At 35.3% G+C, this 21935-nt stretch overlaps 1 protein-coding gene across 3 annotated transcripts in view; it reads left to right on the top strand.

The window, feature by feature from the left end:
* Positions 1-21935, top strand: part of Dcc (DCC netrin 1 receptor) — a 1055962-nt gene that overhangs the window by 936969 nt on the left and 97058 nt on the right. For all 3 annotated transcript variants that reach the window (XM_048806205.1, XM_048806204.1, XM_015482370.2), the window contains exons 19-21: positions 1224-1331; positions 9711-9905; positions 14997-15029. In XM_048806205.1, the coding sequence (XP_048662162.1) occupies positions 1224-1331; positions 9711-9905; positions 14997-15029 (336 nt within the window). The remainder of the gene's footprint in view (positions 1-1223; positions 1332-9710; positions 9906-14996; positions 15030-21935) is intronic.

Genomic DNA, 21935 nt, shown 5'->3' with positions numbered 1-21935 from the left:
AAAAAAAAAAAAAAAAAAAAAAACAATTGAAATATATTACATACCTGGTCAATATATTAAATTTAGGTGAAACTTCAAATAATGAAGTTGATTGGAATCCCAGTGACTTTGACCATCAGGCATAGGAAAGAAAATGGTGTGTGATAGATGAGAATAATTGGTGTCTCCTATTTGGCTCATATTTGAAGTTCTACTCAGGAAGAGATACTGGAAATAAAGTGTAAAAAAATGTATAGATTGTCTAGCAGAAGAACTGAAAAAAAATGATTAGAGTGTTGATGAGTTCTAACCTAGAGACCAACTTCTACCTATCTTGTGGTGCACAGAATTCACATTTGGATACAAAAAAATTCCTCCAGAACCCAAACATAGAGCCTTAGATGTGTTCTGAATCTCCCTGTGTCAAAATAAGGGAAACAAAGAGACTGTAGCTCTAGATTTGGAGCATGTTAACTAATTAGAAGGAAAACTGTCTTTCATAGCATAAAGGGTGAGAGAACAAGTTGGAAGAGGCCTCGAAAATACTGGACTGGGCCAGCCAGTTTGCTTCAAATGAACATATATTTAAAATGTTCTTCAGCCAAACAGAGGGAGAAGTAGCTTCAAGAAGAGCCTGGTTTCCAGCCATCCTGTTTCACACAGGTGGCTATGAACGCACTCATGAATACTTCTTACCCCCTCTATTTAGTGTCTCACATTTGCCTTCTTTTTAGAAGATACCCAACATGTTCCCAAGGCAACATGGTTTGACCTGGGTTTTAATTCTTTTTTCCCCCTGGCTTTTAAGGAAATAATTGGATGGCATTTTCATTTATACACCACAGTTGTATCATAATTCTGTCTCTTGAAGCCATGTAGCCATCAGTCTCACTGTCAGTCTGTTTTTCCTTGTTCCTACAATGGTTCTCCTATTTGTACTGTGAGCTCACTTGAAGACATAAGCTGGGCTTATCTCCTCCAGGTGGACACACATCCTATTCTCTCTGCATTCACTCTTGGAAGTCAGTTAACCTCCATGAAAAGCCATAAATTTTTATATCTTTGTTAATGTAATTCAAAACCTTGAAATGAATTGTAAATAGCAAAAAAAAAAAAAAAAGAAAAAAAAACCCACGATACACCTCATGATAGATTCTGAGCATCAACATCATAATTAAAAGTCTTACAACGTCTGTTTCCTTTCATAACCAATGACTAGGCCTTGTCTCTGTCTCATCTTGCAGCCCCAAACTCTGCTCCCAAGGATTTGACAGTCATTACTCGGGAAGGCAAGCCTCGTGCTGTCATCGTGAGCTGGCAGCCCCCCTTGGAAGCCAATGGGAAAATTACGGGTAAGCACCCACCTTTCTTTCCCTGAGTTGCCCTGGTCAGGCCTGCGATTGCTTACCCCCCAGTGCTGCTCTTGCCTGTGTGCATTAGTTTCTCTGTCAGTATCCCAGTTCACTCCCTGGCCCTGCCTGGCTGTCTCCTCCTGGCCCCCACAGTCTGGTCTGTAGCATTCCTGAATGGTGCATGCAAATACACACACATGCACATTTCCTTCCAGTTGCTATGTGAAAGACAGGTATTTCAATTAGGAGAGGCCTTTTGTTTTTTATTCTATGGAGCATTAATATAACCATCTTATGGAGTAAGCTGAGTATAGATGGCTGAAAGAAGCTGGGTTGTTTGGCAATTATGAAATACAAAAGATGCCTAATAACCATGTGTTTTTATACAGCACATGTGAAGGAGGTTTGTCTGGGGATTTTTAATTTCTCACTTAGCTTTTAGCTTCTTACTTAAATCATAAGGTTCAGAAAATACTTAATATTGACTGACAGAAATTGAACATAATGAATATTTCACAGTGACAGATTTTATTTTGCCAAATATTGCTGATAACATCAATGCCTAATTAAAGCATCCATTAGAAGCCTGTAATGTTAATTTAGTATGAAAAATATAATGGAGTTCTATCAAAGATTTTGCATTTAAATGATCACTTTAGGCTTTTAATAGATGTCTCCATAGCATATAATTATTATGAAAAATATTGTATAACTCAAAATGTGCACATTATAGTCTAATTAATTTGAACCATTGGGTTAGGAACACGTAAGAGTCACTCCTGTTTCTTCTTTTTTTTTTTGCATTCAAGAGGTAGATAGCAGTACCATAAATTAACAACATGATTCAGTCACTCTGTGATACAGAGATAAGCCGGGAAATTGCAGTTTCAGAAGGCACACTTACTTTATGTGAGTTACATTTTGATTTTTGCAAAATGAAAAGATAATGTGAAAATTCCACATGTGATTGAAATTTAAGTTGAAGATTTGTTTTCTCTAGGAAATGGCTCTTAGTGCAATAGCGAACAGAATTTTCATTTGAGCTGACAAATATGGAAAAAGAAGAGAGGCATAAAATCTCCCCCAAACCTTATATGTTCTGTTGTCAGTGTGCCAGGCCTTTTAAAACCAAGCCAGGATCATTCCAATTTTCTTTTATTCCCTCTCTCACTGCTGTGATCTATTTTCATTGGTTCTGTCTCAGTACTTTTGTAGCTTTTGATTTATTTATATTTTGTTTCATCATAGTTATTTATAAGCATATTATAAATCAGTATATAATAAGTTTAAGAGAAAAAGTAGAATAGAAACTGTCTAAATAAAAGCAAGTTTTGATGAAAAAAAAAATACACTTTTGGTAAAAAATAAAATGAGTCCTATTCTCCACTCATTAAAATTCTCCACTCTTATTTTAAAAATATTTTCAGATAGTCCATGTAAAGAATAGAATGTAGTTTCAACTCTAAAATAAAGTCTAATTTTGTATTTCTAGGGGGAATAATTGAAATCTGGCCCATATGAAGAAATACAAATTAATCAAAGCAATAAAATTCTATTTATTATTATTTCAATGCATGTGAAAGCAACCTTGCCCACATACTTTATTTAGAGTTGTCTGTTCAGTTGTTCTCACCAATAAAAATCTGTATGTTCTCTCATAATGGAAAAATAAAAATATGAGAGGTAATATGTTTTATCTTTAAAAACCCTGGTCATTTATTAAGACAAAATTATGATTATCAAATTGAGATGTTGACTCAGTTCAAAGGGAACAAACACAAAGAACCCTTAAGAGAACTTCTGCTTCATTTTTAATTTGGTTCATTCAAATTACCTCCAGAAAATAAGATATTCACAATATTAGACCACAAGGTTGAGGGCTCAGATTTGCTACACTCAGCTTTTAATAGAAATGCAAAGAAAAATATGAACTCTGTCCCTGTGTGGCTAGGCCATGTGTGTCTATAAGGGATGTGCTTTGAGTGACATTTGTTTCTGATTGTTTTCCTAATTCCTTTATGTGGACAGCAGTAGAACAGGTGGCTAAGAACCCAGTCTCCTAAGGGCAGTGCTTGGATAGGTCATTTAATGTCTCTGAGGCTCTCTCTCACTTTATAAAATAAGGATAGAAATAGCACATCGTTCATAAAAGTGTTATAATAATACAGTACAGAGAAAAATCCCTGATGCCCAGTGATACACTAGCCGATACATTATTACATTAGTGATACATTATTCCAATTTGAAATCCATTCTAAAACAAGCCTTTACTACAGTGCTTTGCATAGAACCCAGACCATCATTTTATAAATATAACTACTTCAGAGAGATTAAAGAAGAAGTACAGAAGAGGAAATTCAGATAAATCCAGTATCTAAATTCCCTGATCATAATCTCACAACACCTACACTTTCAGAAGAGAATGATTCAATATGCATAAAGCATTTATTGCATGTTTAGCATCCTGCTAAGCATTTTAGTATTGTTAAGTGATCACATATTCTCATTATTCCTTTTTAAAATAGTGATTAGGGTTTTCTGGGTACATAACTCATCTGAACTCAAATAACCAAGAAGTAGCAAACCTAAGATTATGAACTTGGGTCCTCAATGATTATACTGTGTTTTGCTCCAACTTATTATATTCTATTGTCCTAAATCAATGAATCTCAACAGAGTTTTAGTTTATTTTATCTGGGAAGAAACAGCATGGTATTTTTGAAAGCTTCTTGAATGATTTGAATGTTGAGAGTTATAAAACATTGTCTGAATAAATGCAGTGGCCGACACTGTTCAAGTCAGGGACAACCGAGGAGAGAGGAGGTAAGCCTTTCAGAGACTGTTTTCTTATCTGTGCAGGCTCCTGGCTGAGGCTCCACTGTTTTTCTGTGTTGTTTGATGCTCTAATTCAGTTTCTCTCCTTTTGAATGCTCTTTTCTTATGACTTCCATAAAATCATGTTCTTCCCACTTTCCAGACTAAAGCTTCTGTCAGTCTCACTTATGGACAGTGCTTCTCCCTGTTTTTTAAACACTGCTTCCCTGATACAAGTCTTCTCATTCCCTTTGCTACTTTCTCTGGAGAATTGTCTATAGCAGAGTCCATTGTTAGTAAATACCCACTTGTATCTCTGAAATCTCTGTCTCCTTCCAAGAAGTTCTAAACACACACATCCAACTTCATATTAGGCATCTGTATGATCCTGTCTTATTGACTCCTCTTTCTCTTCCCCGATGTCTCTACTTTCATCTTCCTTTTTTCTATCACCCAATACAACTGGCCAAATAATGTTATTATGTTCTATAGTAAGTTTAAGACCATCCATGATTGTGGACCCCTCTGGGAAGTCAAATTGGAATCAAAAGTGTCAAATTCTCTCACCCCCATCTTTTTAAAAGCCTTCATGGTTTATTTGGTTGCAAGAGTTGGAAACTTGGTTATCTTGACTTCTTCATCCTTTTCCTGTATAATCATGAGAGAAAATCTAAATGCCTTTAGTCAGTGATGAAAGCTTCATGAGAACAGATTTTGTTCAGCACTCTGTTCCCGTCAGCAACATTCTTAGCCAGGCACGTTGGTGCACACCTAAAATCCCAGGATATAAGAGAAATATATGATTACAAGTTCAATGCCAGCCGCAGCAACTTTGTGAGGCCCTAAGCAACTCAGCGATGTGATGCCCTGTCTGTAAATAAAATATAAAAAAGGGATGAGAAGGTTACTCAGCAGTTTAGCATCCCTGGGTTCAATCCCTAGTACCAAAAACACACACACACACACACACACACACATTTTTGACACATTGCAGGTAATTAATAAATGTTTGTTTGTTGGGTAGATCAGTCACTGAATTCTAATTAAATATATTGTTTCTTTTTGACTTGAAAAAAGTTCTTGTTATTTTAAGTAAGACACTTTTAGTAAGACACTTCCTGTGGGTTTAATAATATTATGAAAAATAAATAAATACATAAATTTGTAGTATTCAGTATATAGTTACTATGTAGAAGATAATAAAATAGAAAAAATAGAAACACCATGTTACATTTTTAAAATACATTGTCTTGCAGCAACTGGTTTTAAGAGGAGGAAATGGACACCTATTAGAATAAGCAAAGCTGCTCAGGTTGTACAACCAGAAAATGGAAGAGCTATAGCTTCAGGTCAGGTCTTTCCGAGTCCATAGCTTACAGCTTTTAACCATGGAAAAGGAAGAAATGGGTCCTTCTTTCCTTATCTACCCATTTGTGAATGTAGTTATTTTTTTAAAAAGTTAAAAAATTTAAAAAAGCCCTCATTGGGTCAAACTCCTTATTGGTAGGAGTTATGTTACATAGCTTGGTCTTCCCAGTACTTAGCAGTCCTCCTCATCCATGGAAGGGAATCAATATCATATGAGAAGAAGAGTGGAAAGGAACAAAGAAAGAGAGATGGAGTTGAACACATTCTGACATTTTGCTTCTGTAATTGCAACTACCTCTTTGTATAAAAGGTCAAAATGATGAATCTATGATGTTACACTTTTTACATATTAGATAAATATGAATCTAATATAGGAAAGTCTAGTTGGATCAACAATCACAGAAGATCTTAAAAACTGTAGTATGGCCTAATGCCTTGTCATTTGGCCAGTTGCAGTGGACAAGAGACAAAAATCAAGTAGGTAAAAGAAAACAAATGGAGAAATATATTGAATTAGGTACAGAAAAATAAGTATACAGCTACATAAAGTTACTGAGAATACAATGGTTTGCTCCAAACTGTGTGGTTTGCTTCAAATTTTGTGAGGAAAGGCAGTATCAAGGATTGAACTCAGGGACACTTGGCTACTAAGCCACATCCCCAGCCCTATTTTGTATTTTTCTTAGAAACAGGGTCTCACAGAGTTGCTTAGCGTCTCACTTTTGCTCAGGCTGGCTTTGAACTCGTGATCCTCCTGCCTCAGCCTCCCAAGCTGCTGGGATTACAGGCGTGCACCACTGAGCCTGGTGGAAATCTGTAAGACTTTAATGGTGAATTTAGTGTCTTATATCATCCCCCAAGTGTAATGGTTTGCTTTCTCCAGGGCCATTTCTTAGAGTTGAATGATAGAATCAGTTGTAGTATGTTTTATCCTTCATCTTCTCAAATTTGAAAAAGAAAAAGAGAAAGGGTAGGTTTCCCCACTAATATTAAGAACTGACTCAGATAATAATTTGAAATTGTCAGAATTTGAGTCTTAAATGTTCACCTTTAATTACTTGATTCCAGAACTGTCATTTTAAAATATATAAAGGAATAATTTTTACATAGGTAAAGTCACAGTGAAGGCAACTATTTTGTTCTCATTTGATAAATGGTGAAAATTGGGAATAAGTGTAATTGGCCTAGAATGGAAGCAGAGTTCTCCAGACTTGGAGTTGATCATACACTTGAACAATTGCTGTAAGTGCCATGAATGTAAGACTTGGCTGTTATAGGCTACATAATTTCACTTAGTAAGTGAAGTTCAGTATCTATTATGTGAAGACTATTTTATTAAGTTTTTTGAAGAATCAAAATGCAATATAAGATATGGCTCCTGAACTAAAGGAATGGTTTTTATCTTTTTGAAGAGATAAGAAATGCACATAATAAAAAATATTAGTATTATTATTGCTAGTACCAGGTACTTCTTTTCAATAAATATAGTTTTTTTAGGGAGACTGCTCTGGACCGAAGAAAATGAGGATATTTTGTTGATATTGATGATGGCAACTGAGTTATAAATAAATGAGCAAAAGACAAGTGCTTTATCCAATGATATATCACAGTCCCTTTGAATTATAGCCTTCCAATTTTAATATTTACCAGAGGAAAAAATCAACTTCAGCATTTTAAAATTTTGTAATAATCTTTATATTGGCAAGACTTTTAACTTCTCTTGAGATCTCAAGCATCTTTTTTAAAAAAATTCATTTTTTATTCTAATTTGTTATACAAGACAGCAGAATGCATTTAAGACATTTTATTTGTGATATTGACATCATCAAAAAATATAGATTCCACATGTCACCTATAGTAGTGATTCCTGGCCTTTCTTGATCACAGAAATCGTCCATCCAGATTACTGAGGTTATCCTAACCTGTTGTATTAGATATCCATTGCTTTGTAGCAATAGGACTACAAATTTAATAACTTAAAATAATATGTATTTATTATCTCAGTTTTTGTGTGTCTATAATAGCATAATTTCACTAAGTGCTGTGCTCTAAAGTCTCTCACAAGGTAACCAACCAAGATACACCTTCATTGCAGTCTCATCTTTGGTTTTACTGGAGAAATATTTTCTTTGAAACATATGTGGTTATGAACAAGAATTACTTTCTTACTGGATGTTGGCCAGAAACTACCTTTTCTTCCTGCAAAGTGGTCTTCTCCATTTAATGATTTGCTTTATCAAAACCAAGAGAGGAAAGAATCTAGAGTCTGCTAGCAAAAGTTCATAATCTTATGTAACACAATCATGGAAAAGCTAACCCATCACATTTGCTATATCTGTTAGCTAGATGTAAGTCTTAGAACTCATCTAAACTTAGAAAGGATGACATAAGGATGTGCATACCAGAGCGCAGGAGAAATTGGGGGCCATTGAAGACTGTTCACCACAAGTGTTAAATAAAAAAAAACAAACCTATTATGGGGTCTATTTTTCATAAATCATAACCACTCCTCAGATAATTCTTATGGTTCTGCAGATTTGGGAAACACCAAACTAAGGGAAAGATGAAGGCCAACATAAAATAGGTACAAATTTGCAGCATTGGTCAGATTTGAAGAGAAATGGGCTTCTGGCTGTTTGGACTTCATAACTTTGCTTAACCCTCCAGAACCATAAGGAAGAAATATCTAGCTTACGGTCCAGGATGCATGCCTCACACTAACATGTCATTCTATAAAGCACTATGGGATTAAGTGATGAGTGACACAAAATCATAAATGCTTTTATACAATATTAAAAAAAAGCTTATAGAAATTAATGTTTCTCAATTAATTTAATTAAACATTAAATTAATGTTTGAGGAAGGTTTCAATAGGTCAGATACAGCTTAAACTAGACTGATGGATGAGTGTGAATTGGGCAGAGAAAGTAAAAGAACATGGAATGGTTCAAGAATAAGAGGGGGAGAGAATAAGCGTGATACGCAGAACAGTCTTCTCCTAGTGAGAGTGTGTGCTGATATGGGGATACCATTGCATGATTAGTCAGAAGGGAAGTGGGTGTGAGTCAGAGACCTCTGTGGCATAACCATTCCGAAGCCCTGGGAGTGAAGGTTCTCAGTGCAGGTGGGAGACAGAGGGACTCAAAACGAAAGAATTGGTAAACTCAAGGAAAACAGCTGTAAAAAAAAAAAAAAAAAAACATACTTACCAATAAATATTAAATGTGTAAGAATAGACCTAAGGACTTTTGTGGCCAATCCGGTGTCAATATCATTGCAGAATTTTGGCAGAAAAGGAGATCACTACCACATTCAGGTAGTAAAGGCACCCATGAGGAGCCCCTCTGAGCTGCCACCTGACAGTATAACATAAATATTATTAATTAATGCTTTTAAGTAAGAGCTAGCTCACAAATTGCCTAAGTCTAATGTTAGAATATGAATATTTTAGAGGGATACCTGGAGCATATCAGACTATTTGACAGTAAACAGTTAGCATTCAAGTCACTTAGCCCCTAACGCAGGGAATTAATGATACTATCACCTAGAGTTATCCAGCAGTGCTTATTTATCTGTCTAGCTGGGCTGGAATATTGGAACTAGCATTAGATTTTTAGTATGGTGGTGGAGGCTATCATTCCAACCCTTTTACCAAGTAACTACAGGTCAGCTTCATCATCTGTAAAATGAGAAAATACTGCCCTTGCCAACCTCACATAATCAGCAAAACAATCAAATATCATTTACTTTTATAACACTTCAAACAACTACAGCATACACTTTCCCATATATTTTTATCATTTAAGTGTAAAACAAAATAAGCATTACTTATTTTCATTACTGGACTGCTCCAAAAGTTATGCAAACTTGCTATCTCTCTTTACATTTTTATCATGCTTATATATTAGAACCAATAATCAGGATTCATGGTAGCAGAAAGCACACATTTTTAAATGTAGAAGATGTTTTTATTTCTAATGTCCTAATTCCATTTTCTGATTCTGTATATTGAAGCAATTATTTATCTAATCCTTGCAATATGAAAAAAAATTACTTGTTAAAGTTAATGCTGTTGTTTAAAGATTGTGGATACATAATAATCATTGTCAATTATATTTGGGAAACATGAGTGCTGGAAGCAAAACTATAATATCTAGCCCATACACTAAACAAAGCTGCATTTGTCTATTCATGCAGCTTACATCTTGTTTTATACTTTGGACAAGAACATACCCATCGATGACTGGATTATGGAAACAATCAGTGGTGACCGGCTTACCCATCAAATCATGGATCTCAACCTTGACACTATGTATTACTTCCGAATTCAAGCACGAAATGCAAAAGGAGTGGGGCCCCTCTCTGATCCCATCCTCTTCCGGACTCTGAAAGGTTTGAATCATTTCCTATCATGCCTTCCTTCTCTGGGGGATTCTGGAAAATGACCCTGTAGTTTGGGTGAGAAACTACCCAATGTCATTTCTGTTGGCAACATAGTTGCAGTGAACATTCAGGAAAATTTAGAAAGTACCTTTTATGCTCAAAGCCAATATGTCAAAGAAAAATGTATCGTATTCTCACAACTCCTGCCATCACCACAAGGCAGACATATTTAGATTGATGTTTTTATTTACAATCCTTTTGGAATTTTGTATTGATTTCATGTACATTGGTTCTATTCAAAATATAATGAAACCCTTCAGCCATTATATGTAAGAGAATAAAAATTAAAATGCATTGAATTATGTGAATGCCAACTTTAAATATTTTCTTTCAGGAATTATCATACTTATATATTAAAGGGAATTTTGATGTGGCAAGGCAGAAAATTTCTAACAAAATGAATATGTTTATTTAAATTCCCAAAGTAGCAACAATAAAAAAAATCTTGTAATATGATTAGAAGAAACCTCCATATGTTTGTAAGAATATCCATAGCTACTCAATTTAAAGATAGCTATATGTTCATATAGAAAAGGACTAAGGTCAAAGAACAGTGAGTACATCAAAATAATTTTCATATAAGCCACAGTATTTTTAGACCACAATATTTTTTTCCTCAGAAGCAAATGGTTTCAAGAGCCTCAATCATTTAACAACAGAAAATAATTTGAATGTTCCATAACTGATATACATAAGATGTATACTTGTGTCATGATATGCACTATTTTAAGAAGTCTACGCCTACATATCCTGCAGAAAACTTGATAATATGTCATGGCATACAACTATGACTTTAAAACATGTGGATAGTTGATATTTTCACCCATTTATTTGACATACTCAAATAAATGTCCAAGAATAATTGTATGTTTCTCAATTCTCCTAGGAAGACAACCTAACAAATAGTGGACTTTTAAATTCTCATGAGTGAGCTATTTAAAAGCTGGATTTTGGTAGGCGCTAGTCTGAAAGTTTGCCAAGAACACACAAACAAGCATTCAACCTAAGCCTGCATGACAGTTCTTAATGATGAAGCAGAATTTAAGAGGGAGGTGGAAAAGAGAGGAGCTAATCTGTGTCTACCTAGGTTTGGAGGACTTCATGTCTAAATCAGGTTTTATTCCAAATGAGTGATTGAAAGGCAGCCAGTTATTCATTTTGTGGTAGCATAAAATGGAGCTCCATAATATTTTGCAAATGCTTCATCTTTATCTGTAGATGAGTGCCAAATTAATTTCATGCCCACAGTGTGTGCCAACTAAGAGATCTCAGGGAGGTTTTAAGATGACTTAAGTCATCCAAATGTAGTAAACAGCATCATGATGAGATATCACAGGACACACAGGCCCACATTGATAACCAGTCTGTAGATTATGTAATGAATTTCAGTATTTCCTTTCTTGGTGTTTTCCCTAAGTGCCCTAAACTCATTTATAAAATTATTTTCAAAACTAAAAACAAATTTGGGAGTTTGTTGTACAACATATCATCTATAAGAACTGTGTTTCATACCTTGATTTTATGTTTAATATTGTCTATTATAAACATCTCATGCTCAATAATAAATTTTAAACAAACATTTCTTATATTGGAAATAAGTTTGTAATGTCTTGGGTGCACTCGAAAATATTGACATTGCCCGTCTTCATCAATATTTGACCTCGTACTTGTATGCATCTTGCATGTCACTTTCAATGACAGGTGTTCTCAGACCAATAAATTGCTCATCCTGAGATTTAAAAACACAATAAACCAGATCTATACCGATGATATAAAATCATGCTATTGCTCTCTGATTTAAGATTTTCAATCCCCAAAGCTGCATTAAAACATAAGTCCTCTATTCATCAGAATGTAACTTTGTTTGACACAGAGAAAGGCTTAGAAGTTTGTGCAAAGCTCAGGAAACTCCCAGTAGTCTAACGGGTAATGGGCAAGTGTTTCATTGCAAATCATGCCCCAGGCAGGTGTCCACAAAACACATTCTTTCATATTCAGTCTTTGCAAAAAAAAAAAAAATAGCAGCTTCTTCTACTGGAGATTAGAGTTTTATCTTTTTGGTATGAGCAACCAGCCTGAGAGGTTCAGAAAACTCCATCAGTAATCACTGGTTAATTAAAAGGGAATTTATAATTAGGAAGGGATTATATTCCTCTACACTTATGTATATGCATACATGTGATATATTTAACTCTTTATAATGTTAATTAAAATAATCTTGGACTTGATTCTCTGACCAGATACCTCTCTTGCCCACATCCTTCCCCAGCTTCCATTAGGATAGACACACACCATGGAAACATTGAAAGCCATAGGTGTGTCTCTTGTGTCTCTCTGGTGTCTCCTTCCTCTGATTAAAATATGTGTCTCCATATTGGCCTCTCAGGGTAACAGGGGGAAGGATGTTCCCAATGGAGTGAACCACAGAAAATTCTTATAGAGAAAGTGAGACATTTTCTGGACAAAAAGGAGCAGAGTGTTCAGCAGTGAGGCTCCCAAAGAATAATCTATTCTCTGGGCATCCTTACTCATTTTTCTGAAATGTGTCCCTCCCTCACTGAGTAATAAAACACACTAAAAGCTGTGTACCAGAATAGAAAAAGAAAATGTTTAGTGTTTAAATTATTTTGTGACAAAATACATGATTTTCTGACATATGACATGAGCAATTAAAAATGCAAAGAACAAATCACAAGACTTTAAAGCCATTATTTATCTTAAATAAAAGATAATTTGTTAGAATTCATTTGGTCTCCATTGGGAAATATTCTTCAGTACTTAATCATGTTGGAAACATTCAAAATTTCTCAAGTTATATTCAGTTCAGCTTTGTTAACAGAGAAGCAAATCTAGAACAAATATATTTATTTATCACTTGTTAAGAATATCAGACTGCAGACAGTGTACTCAATGTGATTAATGATAAAGGAAGGAACAAAGTTTGGATTTGAGATACGGTTAGGTTTCCTTTCTCTCTTTTTTTCCTCCTGACATCATTCTGAATAGTTCTTCACTAAATGCAATACGTTGATTAGTATTATTTCAGGAGTGTATCCTGCTCTGGACATCAAACCTGTACATGTCACATACTGTATGGCTACTTATGACTCTAAAACATTCTACCTCTCCTTACTAGAGACCTGGAGTGATGCTTCTGATAACACAGCTTTTTTCCTCAAAGGCTCAAATTCCTTTTCTCCATATACTACATATAATGCAATTGCCAGTCAAAAGCACCTGTCTTCAGCAACCCCATAACACTATAATAAAAGTATTTGGGGAAGTCCTTAGTCTTCAATGGGAAATGGAAGAGAAAATCAAGATAAAAATTAAATTGTAGTGATCAGTTTATAAAAGATTAGATCAGAGAGCCTGATGGATTTTTAAAAATTTTAAATTTTGAGAAGATATAAAGATGTTTATAAAACTCATTTAAAGCTTGCACGGAATACAGGATATTAAGCACCAATCCTTGAGGGAGCATGAAGAAGAATAGCCCTGCCCATCTGCTATACAGTATAGTTCTTATAGATAACAACACTGTATTGTGCACTTGAAATTTACTAAGAAGATAAAAATTTTATTGTATTCTTTCCACAGGGGAAAAAAAGAAAGGTGGTAGGAGGAAGTTTGGGGAGTTAATGGATAGGTATGATGTTGCTGATGGTGATAGTGCATACTTTTTTCCAAACTCATAATTGTACACATTAAATATGTACAGCTTTAGGCTTTCAAACATATCTCAACAAAGTGTTTTCTTAAAAAATAAAGCTAGTAGCATCTTAATCAAATAAACATCTGTGTGTGTGTGTGTGTGTGTGTGTAATTTTCCAAAGAGGAATTTAGAATTCAAAGTCTATTACACATTGTTAACTTTTCATAGAATATGTGTACACATAATTTTAAGCTGAAGGAAGATGTAATTGATCTCTGGTTTTAGAATCTGTCCCAGGATGCATTAGACATAAACCCTGTTCCTCTGAACAGGGATATCTTTCAACAGCATCATTATTTAAGTGTTTTGATTCTGTTGAACATTATTATTGAACAATTAAGTGTGCTCTTTGGTTTATAAAAGGACCACGCCTGAAGGACATCTGCTAAAGTATTTTTCAGACAATATTGATAGATTTGCTATGAGACTACCATACATAAAAGAGAACAGGCTATGTTATATGCTATCATATACCTATGATATTTTTCTCATGTAAACTTAATTGAGAGAAAAGCAAAGCAAATCAGCAACTATAGTATTCTACCCGTCAATTTTGAGTGGAATTGAGTTAAAATGCCCCAAATACTCAAAGCTCAAAGACAACCAAATATAGGTGAAATAACAAACTGATAAAGCTTTACAAAAATCTGCTTTGGCTAAAACACCATATCACAATTTTAAGAAATACTAGAAATTTGCCTTCTAATTTAATTTCATTTGATTGGGAGAAAAGCCACTTTTTTAAAATCTTTGAGTTATTTTTAAATTTAAAAGACCATTATTATAAGTCACCTGAAGTTATAAGTGAATTAAGAGCTATCTTTACAAGCTCTCAACATCTATTAAACCATTAATATGATTTCATATTGATGATATATCATTATTTTGTCCCATCCATTTAAGAATTGGCTAAGTTTTCTTTAAAAAAAACTGCAAACAGGAAATAGCTCTATTAACTTTACTTAAAATATATATGTGTGATAAACACTTGGTAACTGCATCTATTTTTTTACAGTCATCCTTAATTTCAATTCAACTTACATGATTATCCTTTTGAGTTTATGTTTAGTAGGATGTGACCAAATGAGATATTTTCAAAGTCTATTTATGTAGTAAAAACATTATTTTCCTTTTTTTTCCTGTGACTACTTAATTGATAAAATAATCACATATAACTTTGGATCTTTATCAATTATATTTCAATAAGTCATTGACCTTGATATGTAAACTTGGGAACAAAACCGTTGATTTTGTACGTCAGCTTTCTTACTAGCAACTGTCAAAATCTAATAATATTCTTTCTTTCTTTCTTTCTTTCCCTACAGTGGAACACCCTGACAAAATGGCTAATGACCAAGGTATGGTGACTCAATCTGTCATTATTTCCTTCTTGCGTTGGTCCTATCTTTGGAAGTGTTGGTCATTACTTTGCCTTCCTCTTTTCACCTGGACCATACACCTGATGAAGCAGACGTTGGGATGATGATTAATCTTGTTAATGAAGTTCTGCTTGGCTGAGGCTGCGGCTCTGATAGGGAAGATGTAAATTTTCTTGAGAGGAAATTGTTTTGTCTCTATTCTGAAGGACCAATTAAAATGTCAAGCTTCTTTGTATGAAATAAATTTTTAGTCCCTGTCTGCACTTCTGAATAATTCACATTAAGTATAATTAAGCTCAGCGTAATTTTCAAGCTGCTCTTGCACCCTTTCATGAGCTATGGAGGAAAGTTGTGTAGTGCTACATAAATCATACGTGCTTTTCCTCTGCATTGAGCTCCTTTTAATAAATAAAAACAAAGTTGGGTCAACTTTTTTAGGCATTATCATTGTTCATTTTGAATCCAGAAAGCTTTCATTGCATGCACCAGATGCTGGCCTGACTTAAGAGTATTTTCTGTTCCTTCAGCTGAAATTTGATTTGTATAGAGAAACAGGAGTGGGTTTGCACAAAGGAAAATGGAGGTAAATAAGAGTTATCCTTCAACTCAGAGGCAGATAAGAGTTTGCTATTAATATGATTGGTGGATTGATTGACAAATTAGGATTCCACTATCTTTACACTGAAGATGATTAATAATCTGAGAAAGAACAAAATGAGTTGATGAGCTTCATTTTTCCCTCATGGATTGTTTTTTTAAGGGGGTGAGTTTGGACATACTAACAACTGGTTATAATCATTATGGTCTATATTTATTGCTTCAGAGTCTACCATAGTTTGTGTCCTGCTTTGAACATCTGTGCTTTGGATATCTCAGCCCAACTGACTTGCAAACATCACTTCTCATAAAGTACCATGTTGTGAAATTAGTGGAAAACATTCTTTTTTAACATGAATACTTCTAAACTCTTGACCAGTCTTAAATCTGGATATTGGCTCTCACTAACAGCAGAAGGCTGCTCACATTAGCAGGATTTTATTCAAAGATCCTATGTTTCAATCTTTTTCTGGGTCCCTGTGACAGGCCTCTACGTAATAGCACATGATTGAGGGTTCACATGTGGAAAAATAGAAATGTTATGTTGCATGGAAATGCCTAACCAGGGTTACAATTTCATGCTGAGGCTGAGGTAGGAGGATCACGAGTTCAAAGCCAGCCTCAGCAACTTAGCATGTGGCCCTAAGCAGCTCAGTGAGACTCTGTCTCTAAATAAAATATTTAAAAACAAAGGCTGGGGATGTGGCTCAGTGGTTCGGCCCCACTGGGTTCAATCCCTGGTACCAAAACAAAACAAAACAAAACAAAAGATTTCTGTTGGTCTAGCTGCTCCTTCTTGCTTCCATTGGAAATATTCTCTTAAGATCAATATGCACTAAATATTTATTAAAATACTATTTATGAACATAATTAATGAGTAATTTTCACTTAGTATATATTTATTCAGATAAATTAAATATCAGTGCTGGCCAAATCCAAATCTGGAATAATTAGCAGTAGCTGTTTCACTATTTCAATTAGAAAATAATTAAAACAACCTGTCATAACTTTCTTCATTAAAAAAAAATGGATTTGGAACATCCAGACAGATAATTCCTATGTTTTGAAATTATATTTAGAAAAAAAATTGATTCATATCTAGAAAAAAATGACAGCAATAACAAAATTTTTAAGTGTCCCTGGCTTAAGTGATTACATGCTCAAATTTCTCAAGAAATAGATTTCCAATTTTTTTCTGGGTAACTTTTCTTTGTTTTTGTTGTCATTTTTATTTACCTGTATTATTATTATTATTATTATTATTATTATTATTATTATTATTATTAGTGATAGAGTTTAAATCCAGGGCCTCATAAAGGCCAAGCATGCACTTCCCCTGGAGCTATACCCCCAGCCCCTGGTTAATGTTGTTTGAAGCTATCAAATATATATTTTGTAAATCAGGATAAATTATTTCCCCATCCATCTGACCACACACCCAGGTTTTACTTAGCTTCTCACATCTGCAGTGAAACCTGATCAGTTTTCAAAAGCAAAAGATCAAGAATCAGCTTTTCCCCTACCTAATATTATTTAGAAAGATGCTATCACATATTATGGCAGTTGGGTGCCTCTTTCAATCACAGCTGGCCAAGTTGATAGGTTCTAAATTTTATGTCAAACTTGTGGAATTGAGAGGGACTGTTGACATATAATTTATGGTTGTTAGTAACATCTTCAAATTCCCACAAAGAAGGTCTATAAAATTTGAACAGCACAAGCTTGTTATGAACAAAATCAGTCTTCTGAGTTGATGACCAGGTGCTTATGATATAACCCAGATTAAAGATTCCTCTAAGAGAGATGAAGATAGTGGCAGCAGATTGTTCGGAATGCTCCCATTCCCAGCAAAAGTCAATCTGTGGAACGTGTTTCATTGTGCTGTCTGTTAGACCCACGTGGTCCCTTCCCATGGAAAAATGACCCTAATGTTACATTTCCTATAGGAGTTGAATTTCTTCTGAGAGAAAATTCTCTCTGAAAAAAATATTTGACACCTTGAGTCAGAGTTAACCTGAGAGAGATGAATCCTAAACAGAGAAGCAGGAGGTTAAATTTTACTTATGTGATAGAACATAAGAAAGTTTAGACTGTTCTAAAATGTGCCTTGGTAGATTCTTGTCAAAACTATCTCTCTTGGAACCTAAGAAATACTGTGAAGAACATAAATATGAAAATGAAATTCTATTGTATTTTCATCAGTTTTTATTTGGGGAATGTTTTCTTCTTCTGTTTAATAGTAATAATGTAGAAATGGTAGACAACATGGAACTCTTCATCCCTTTGTGTAATTGCATATAAACTAATTATATCTAGCATTTTCTTAGTTTGCTAACCTAGATCTATCCTATAATTCTCCCTTTTTTGCACCCTCCTCTCTTGTTCCTTGTCCTGATCATTTCTGGAGACTCTTCTAGGCACAGTGGCCAATAAATATGATTTTAGTGATGAGCCCTAGAGTTTAACTTTCTGTCTGGTCAGGTGGAAAGGAAATGGCTCAGGCTCTCTTAAGTGGGTGCAGATGGCAGGGCATAGCTGCACTTCCAGCAGTTTTCCTTTGTGCTTTCCATACTCTGATGAAAACTCAATTTGCCTGTACCTGAGTCTGTGTGCATGTTATGAAGTGTTAACATGAATTCTCTTTATGCTCTTCGCACCAGTCACTATTCAAGGAGTTTATTGGTTGATTCATTGAATCCTCCTATCAGTGCTGAGGGAAATATTATGACCATCTCCATTTGACCAACAAAGCAGCTGAAGCTCAGAGAGTTTAAATGACTTGCCTGTAGAAATACCCAGTGAGCACCAAGGCCTGATTCAGACCCAGGAAGCCAGGCTGTGAGCCATTTTTAATCACCTAGTGCCTTCATCGTGTATTTATTACAAGTATACACACACATTCGATACCTGTCTGCAAAGTTTCTGTGTGTAAAGTTTTATGTGTTGGTATTTCTCTCCTGTGAACTTTCCTTTCCCCATCTCTGTGAATGTCCTAAAAAAGAAAGCACACAGCTCCCAATTTGGGGTCCTCTTGTTGGTAGGAAGCCACGGCATGGAGTATATGACCTGGCACTTCTTTATCTCAGGAAACATCGGGATGGTGCTAATTTCACTCTTAAGCAGATTGCACTATCCACAGGAATAGGGAGTACTGGGTAGAATGAACAACACAAATCCTTGTTTAATTGGGCTGTCTTTGTTGCTTGCAGAAGGTCTCCTCTCTGTGGCAAACAGTAGCTCTCAAGTGTTTCTTCCTTTTTTTAATTTTTTAAAATTTGTATTAATTAGTTATTCAGGATAGTATAATGCATTTATGCACTTTGATATATCATACATAGATGGGTTATAATTTCTCATTTTTATGATTGTAGAATCACATTGGCTATGCAGTCATATATATATGACTGTTTCATTCTACTATCCTTCCTACCCCCATATCCACTCTCCTCCCCTCCCTTCACTTCCCACTACCTAATCTAAGGTAAGTCTATTCTTCCCTAGTGCCCCCCACAACCAACACCTTATTGTGAATTAGTACATGCACATTAGAGAAAATATTGGGCCTTGTTTTTTTGGGATTGGCTTATTTCACTTAGCATGATATTCTCCAATTCCATCCATTTACTGGCAAATGCCATAATTTATTCTTCTTTAAAGTTGAGTAATAGTCCATTGACTATATATACCACATTTTCTTCATCAATTCATCTATTGAAGGACACCTAGGTTGATTCCATAGTTTAGCTATTGTGAATGGGCTGCTATAAACATTGATGGGCCGCAGCACTGTAGTATGATGATTTTAAATCTTTGTGTATAAACTGAGGAATGAGATAGCTGGGTCAAATGGTGGTTCTATTCCCAGTTTTCTGAGGAATCTCCATACTGCTTTCCATAAGTGTTTCTTCTTAAATGGACACTAATGCTACTGGATCAGGGCCTTGCCCTTATGATTCATTGAAACCTTAAATGTTTCCATAAAGGTCCTATGTCCAAATATAGTCACTGGGGGCTAGAACATTAATATATGAATTTGAGAGGAAGACACAATCCAGGGTTCAGCACTTATGTTCAAGTGAAAAGTTGTTCTTTCTTTCCTTCATTAATAATCTTCCTCATTTTTCAGACAAAGATACAGAAAGTAAATGTTTTGTCCAAAGTCATACAAAGAGTTGTTGGTGGAGTTGGAATCCACATGTTTCTTATGATCTCCTACTTTATATAGTCTTCCCACTACACATTGTTGCTGTATTTATTTTTTTAAAAAAATGGATTTGGAGTTTTTTAACAATTAGATTAAACTTCTCAGAGGTTCTCATGGAAGCCTTTTTAGAAAATCCCTTTATCTGGAGGTTGCAGAGAAGGTTAGTTACAGCTGGAAATGTGACCACTTCTTAGAAGTGATTCCTGGATCAAATTTCTAAGGGACTATTTTTTGTATATGTATATACTGTGTAACTCCCACTCCCAAATATGCCTCCACTTTGAGGTGTTATGTATAATAATTGGTATTTTGGTTGATGTCTGTGATTGCATAGGTATTTATTTTCACACTTGTCCACCATAGCAGTGGAGTAGGTGCTATGGCAATGATGGAGCACCTAGAGACGACAAGAATCTGCAAAATGATGTGTGTCATTACTGAGATGATTTAGAAAGAAAATGCTCATTTTCAGCACTCTCAAGGTTCTTTAATTCTCTCTGGACTGGCAGAGGGGTGACCAGCAACACTGGGCCTGGAGAAGAGGCATCCTTTCCTAGGCCAGTTTATGGATCTAGATGAAGAAGGCACATGTGAACTGCCCTCCCAGCAGAGACCAATGGAGGGCTTGCCAGTCTTCTCCAAATCTTGGTGATGGCTGCAGTGTGTGGCTTTCCCCACCAGCAATCACTGGGTATGTGCTCTTGGAGCACTGGAATAGAGTCAGAGCACTTAAATTCTTGAATAGTTCCATGTCTGTTACCTGCTGTGTGACTGTGAGCATGAGCATTAACAGCATCCTCCCATATAAAATGGTGAATTTAGCCCAAACTATCTTTGGTTTCTTTAGAGATTTAAGAACCCCCAAGTTTTAGGATTAGTATTAGAATTAAAAAAAAAAAAACAGGTATCACATCTTTACATAATATAGCAACTTGTGTTAATGGCTTTCTCCTATGCATCAATCAGTCTTCTGAGTTAATTCTCATAAAAACCTTACAGATGGAGAGAATGAGACCCAGAGAGGCCAAACCTGCTCAAATGCTCACAGTATGTAACTGGTTAGGCCTAGAGGAATACCCAGGCTACTTCACTTGAGGATCTTAACCACCATATAATTTCTGGAAATGCAGTCCATTCATTGGATTCTGAAGTTCAACCTGCTGACCTTGTTGTGAAGGACTCTGTCGCTCCTCAATAGGACATTCAGGCCAAGTTCTTAACACTACACCTGTCATTTTACACCTCAGCAATTTTAATCTCATGAACAAACAGCATGTTAATTGTTTCCAATTTCAGGGAAGGAAGGTTTTCCCTGATCTAGTCAAGCTTAGAATTTAGTTAAATGTAATCCAGACTTTGTAGGGTTTGGATTACAACAGTTGGGCTGCTGTTTGAAAAATTGAAACCTTCAAGCACCCTCTGATGGGAATGTTTAATTGAAAATTATCACCTTTCTACCCAATTATTGTGCATAGTTTGAACTCCATTTATTATTTAATTGCTTGCTACAGCCACTTGAGAAAGCTCTTCTCACCCATGCTTTCCTCAGGTCCAAAATTTTGCAATTCTAGAAATTATGACTGGTGAAAAAGTAGAGGTGGAAAATGAGTAATGTGCTTTTAATAGAGTGTTAAGTGCTTATCGTGTTCCCTGCAAGCAGTCAAGTGGCTGTTTAAGTCAACCTCTCAGGAGTTTTTATGTTTTAATGGGTAACTTTGAAAGAATGAAAAATAATCAGTACTCATAGGAATGGATGTGATTTTAACCTTCTCAAAGCAGCAAAGTAGACATTTCTGTTTACAGATCCTCCAGTAAGATTTCATGAGCAAGTTCCTTTGAGACAACTGATGCTGGATGTCATTTCCCTGTTATAGACATTAGCTAAGTACAAGGTCTTCCTAGCTTTATTTTCTGTCTACTTCTATCAGTCCTGGGTTTTGCCTCCTTGATTTTTTTTCCAAAACAGATCAGTCCCTGACATTTGCAGAATGAAGTCAGTTACTTGTCATCAGAACCCTGGTTACCTGACCACAAGTTTTCTGTCCTGTTCTCAAAGCTGGTATATCCTTCCACATGTGCCAAAG

This window comes from Marmota marmota, unplaced genomic scaffold (assembly GCF_001458135.2).
Source record: "Marmota marmota marmota unplaced genomic scaffold, marMar, whole genome shotgun sequence".
NCBI classification, from domain to species: Eukaryota; Metazoa; Chordata; class Mammalia; order Rodentia; family Sciuridae; genus Marmota; species Marmota marmota.
This window is presented reverse-complemented; position numbering and strand designations above follow the sequence as displayed.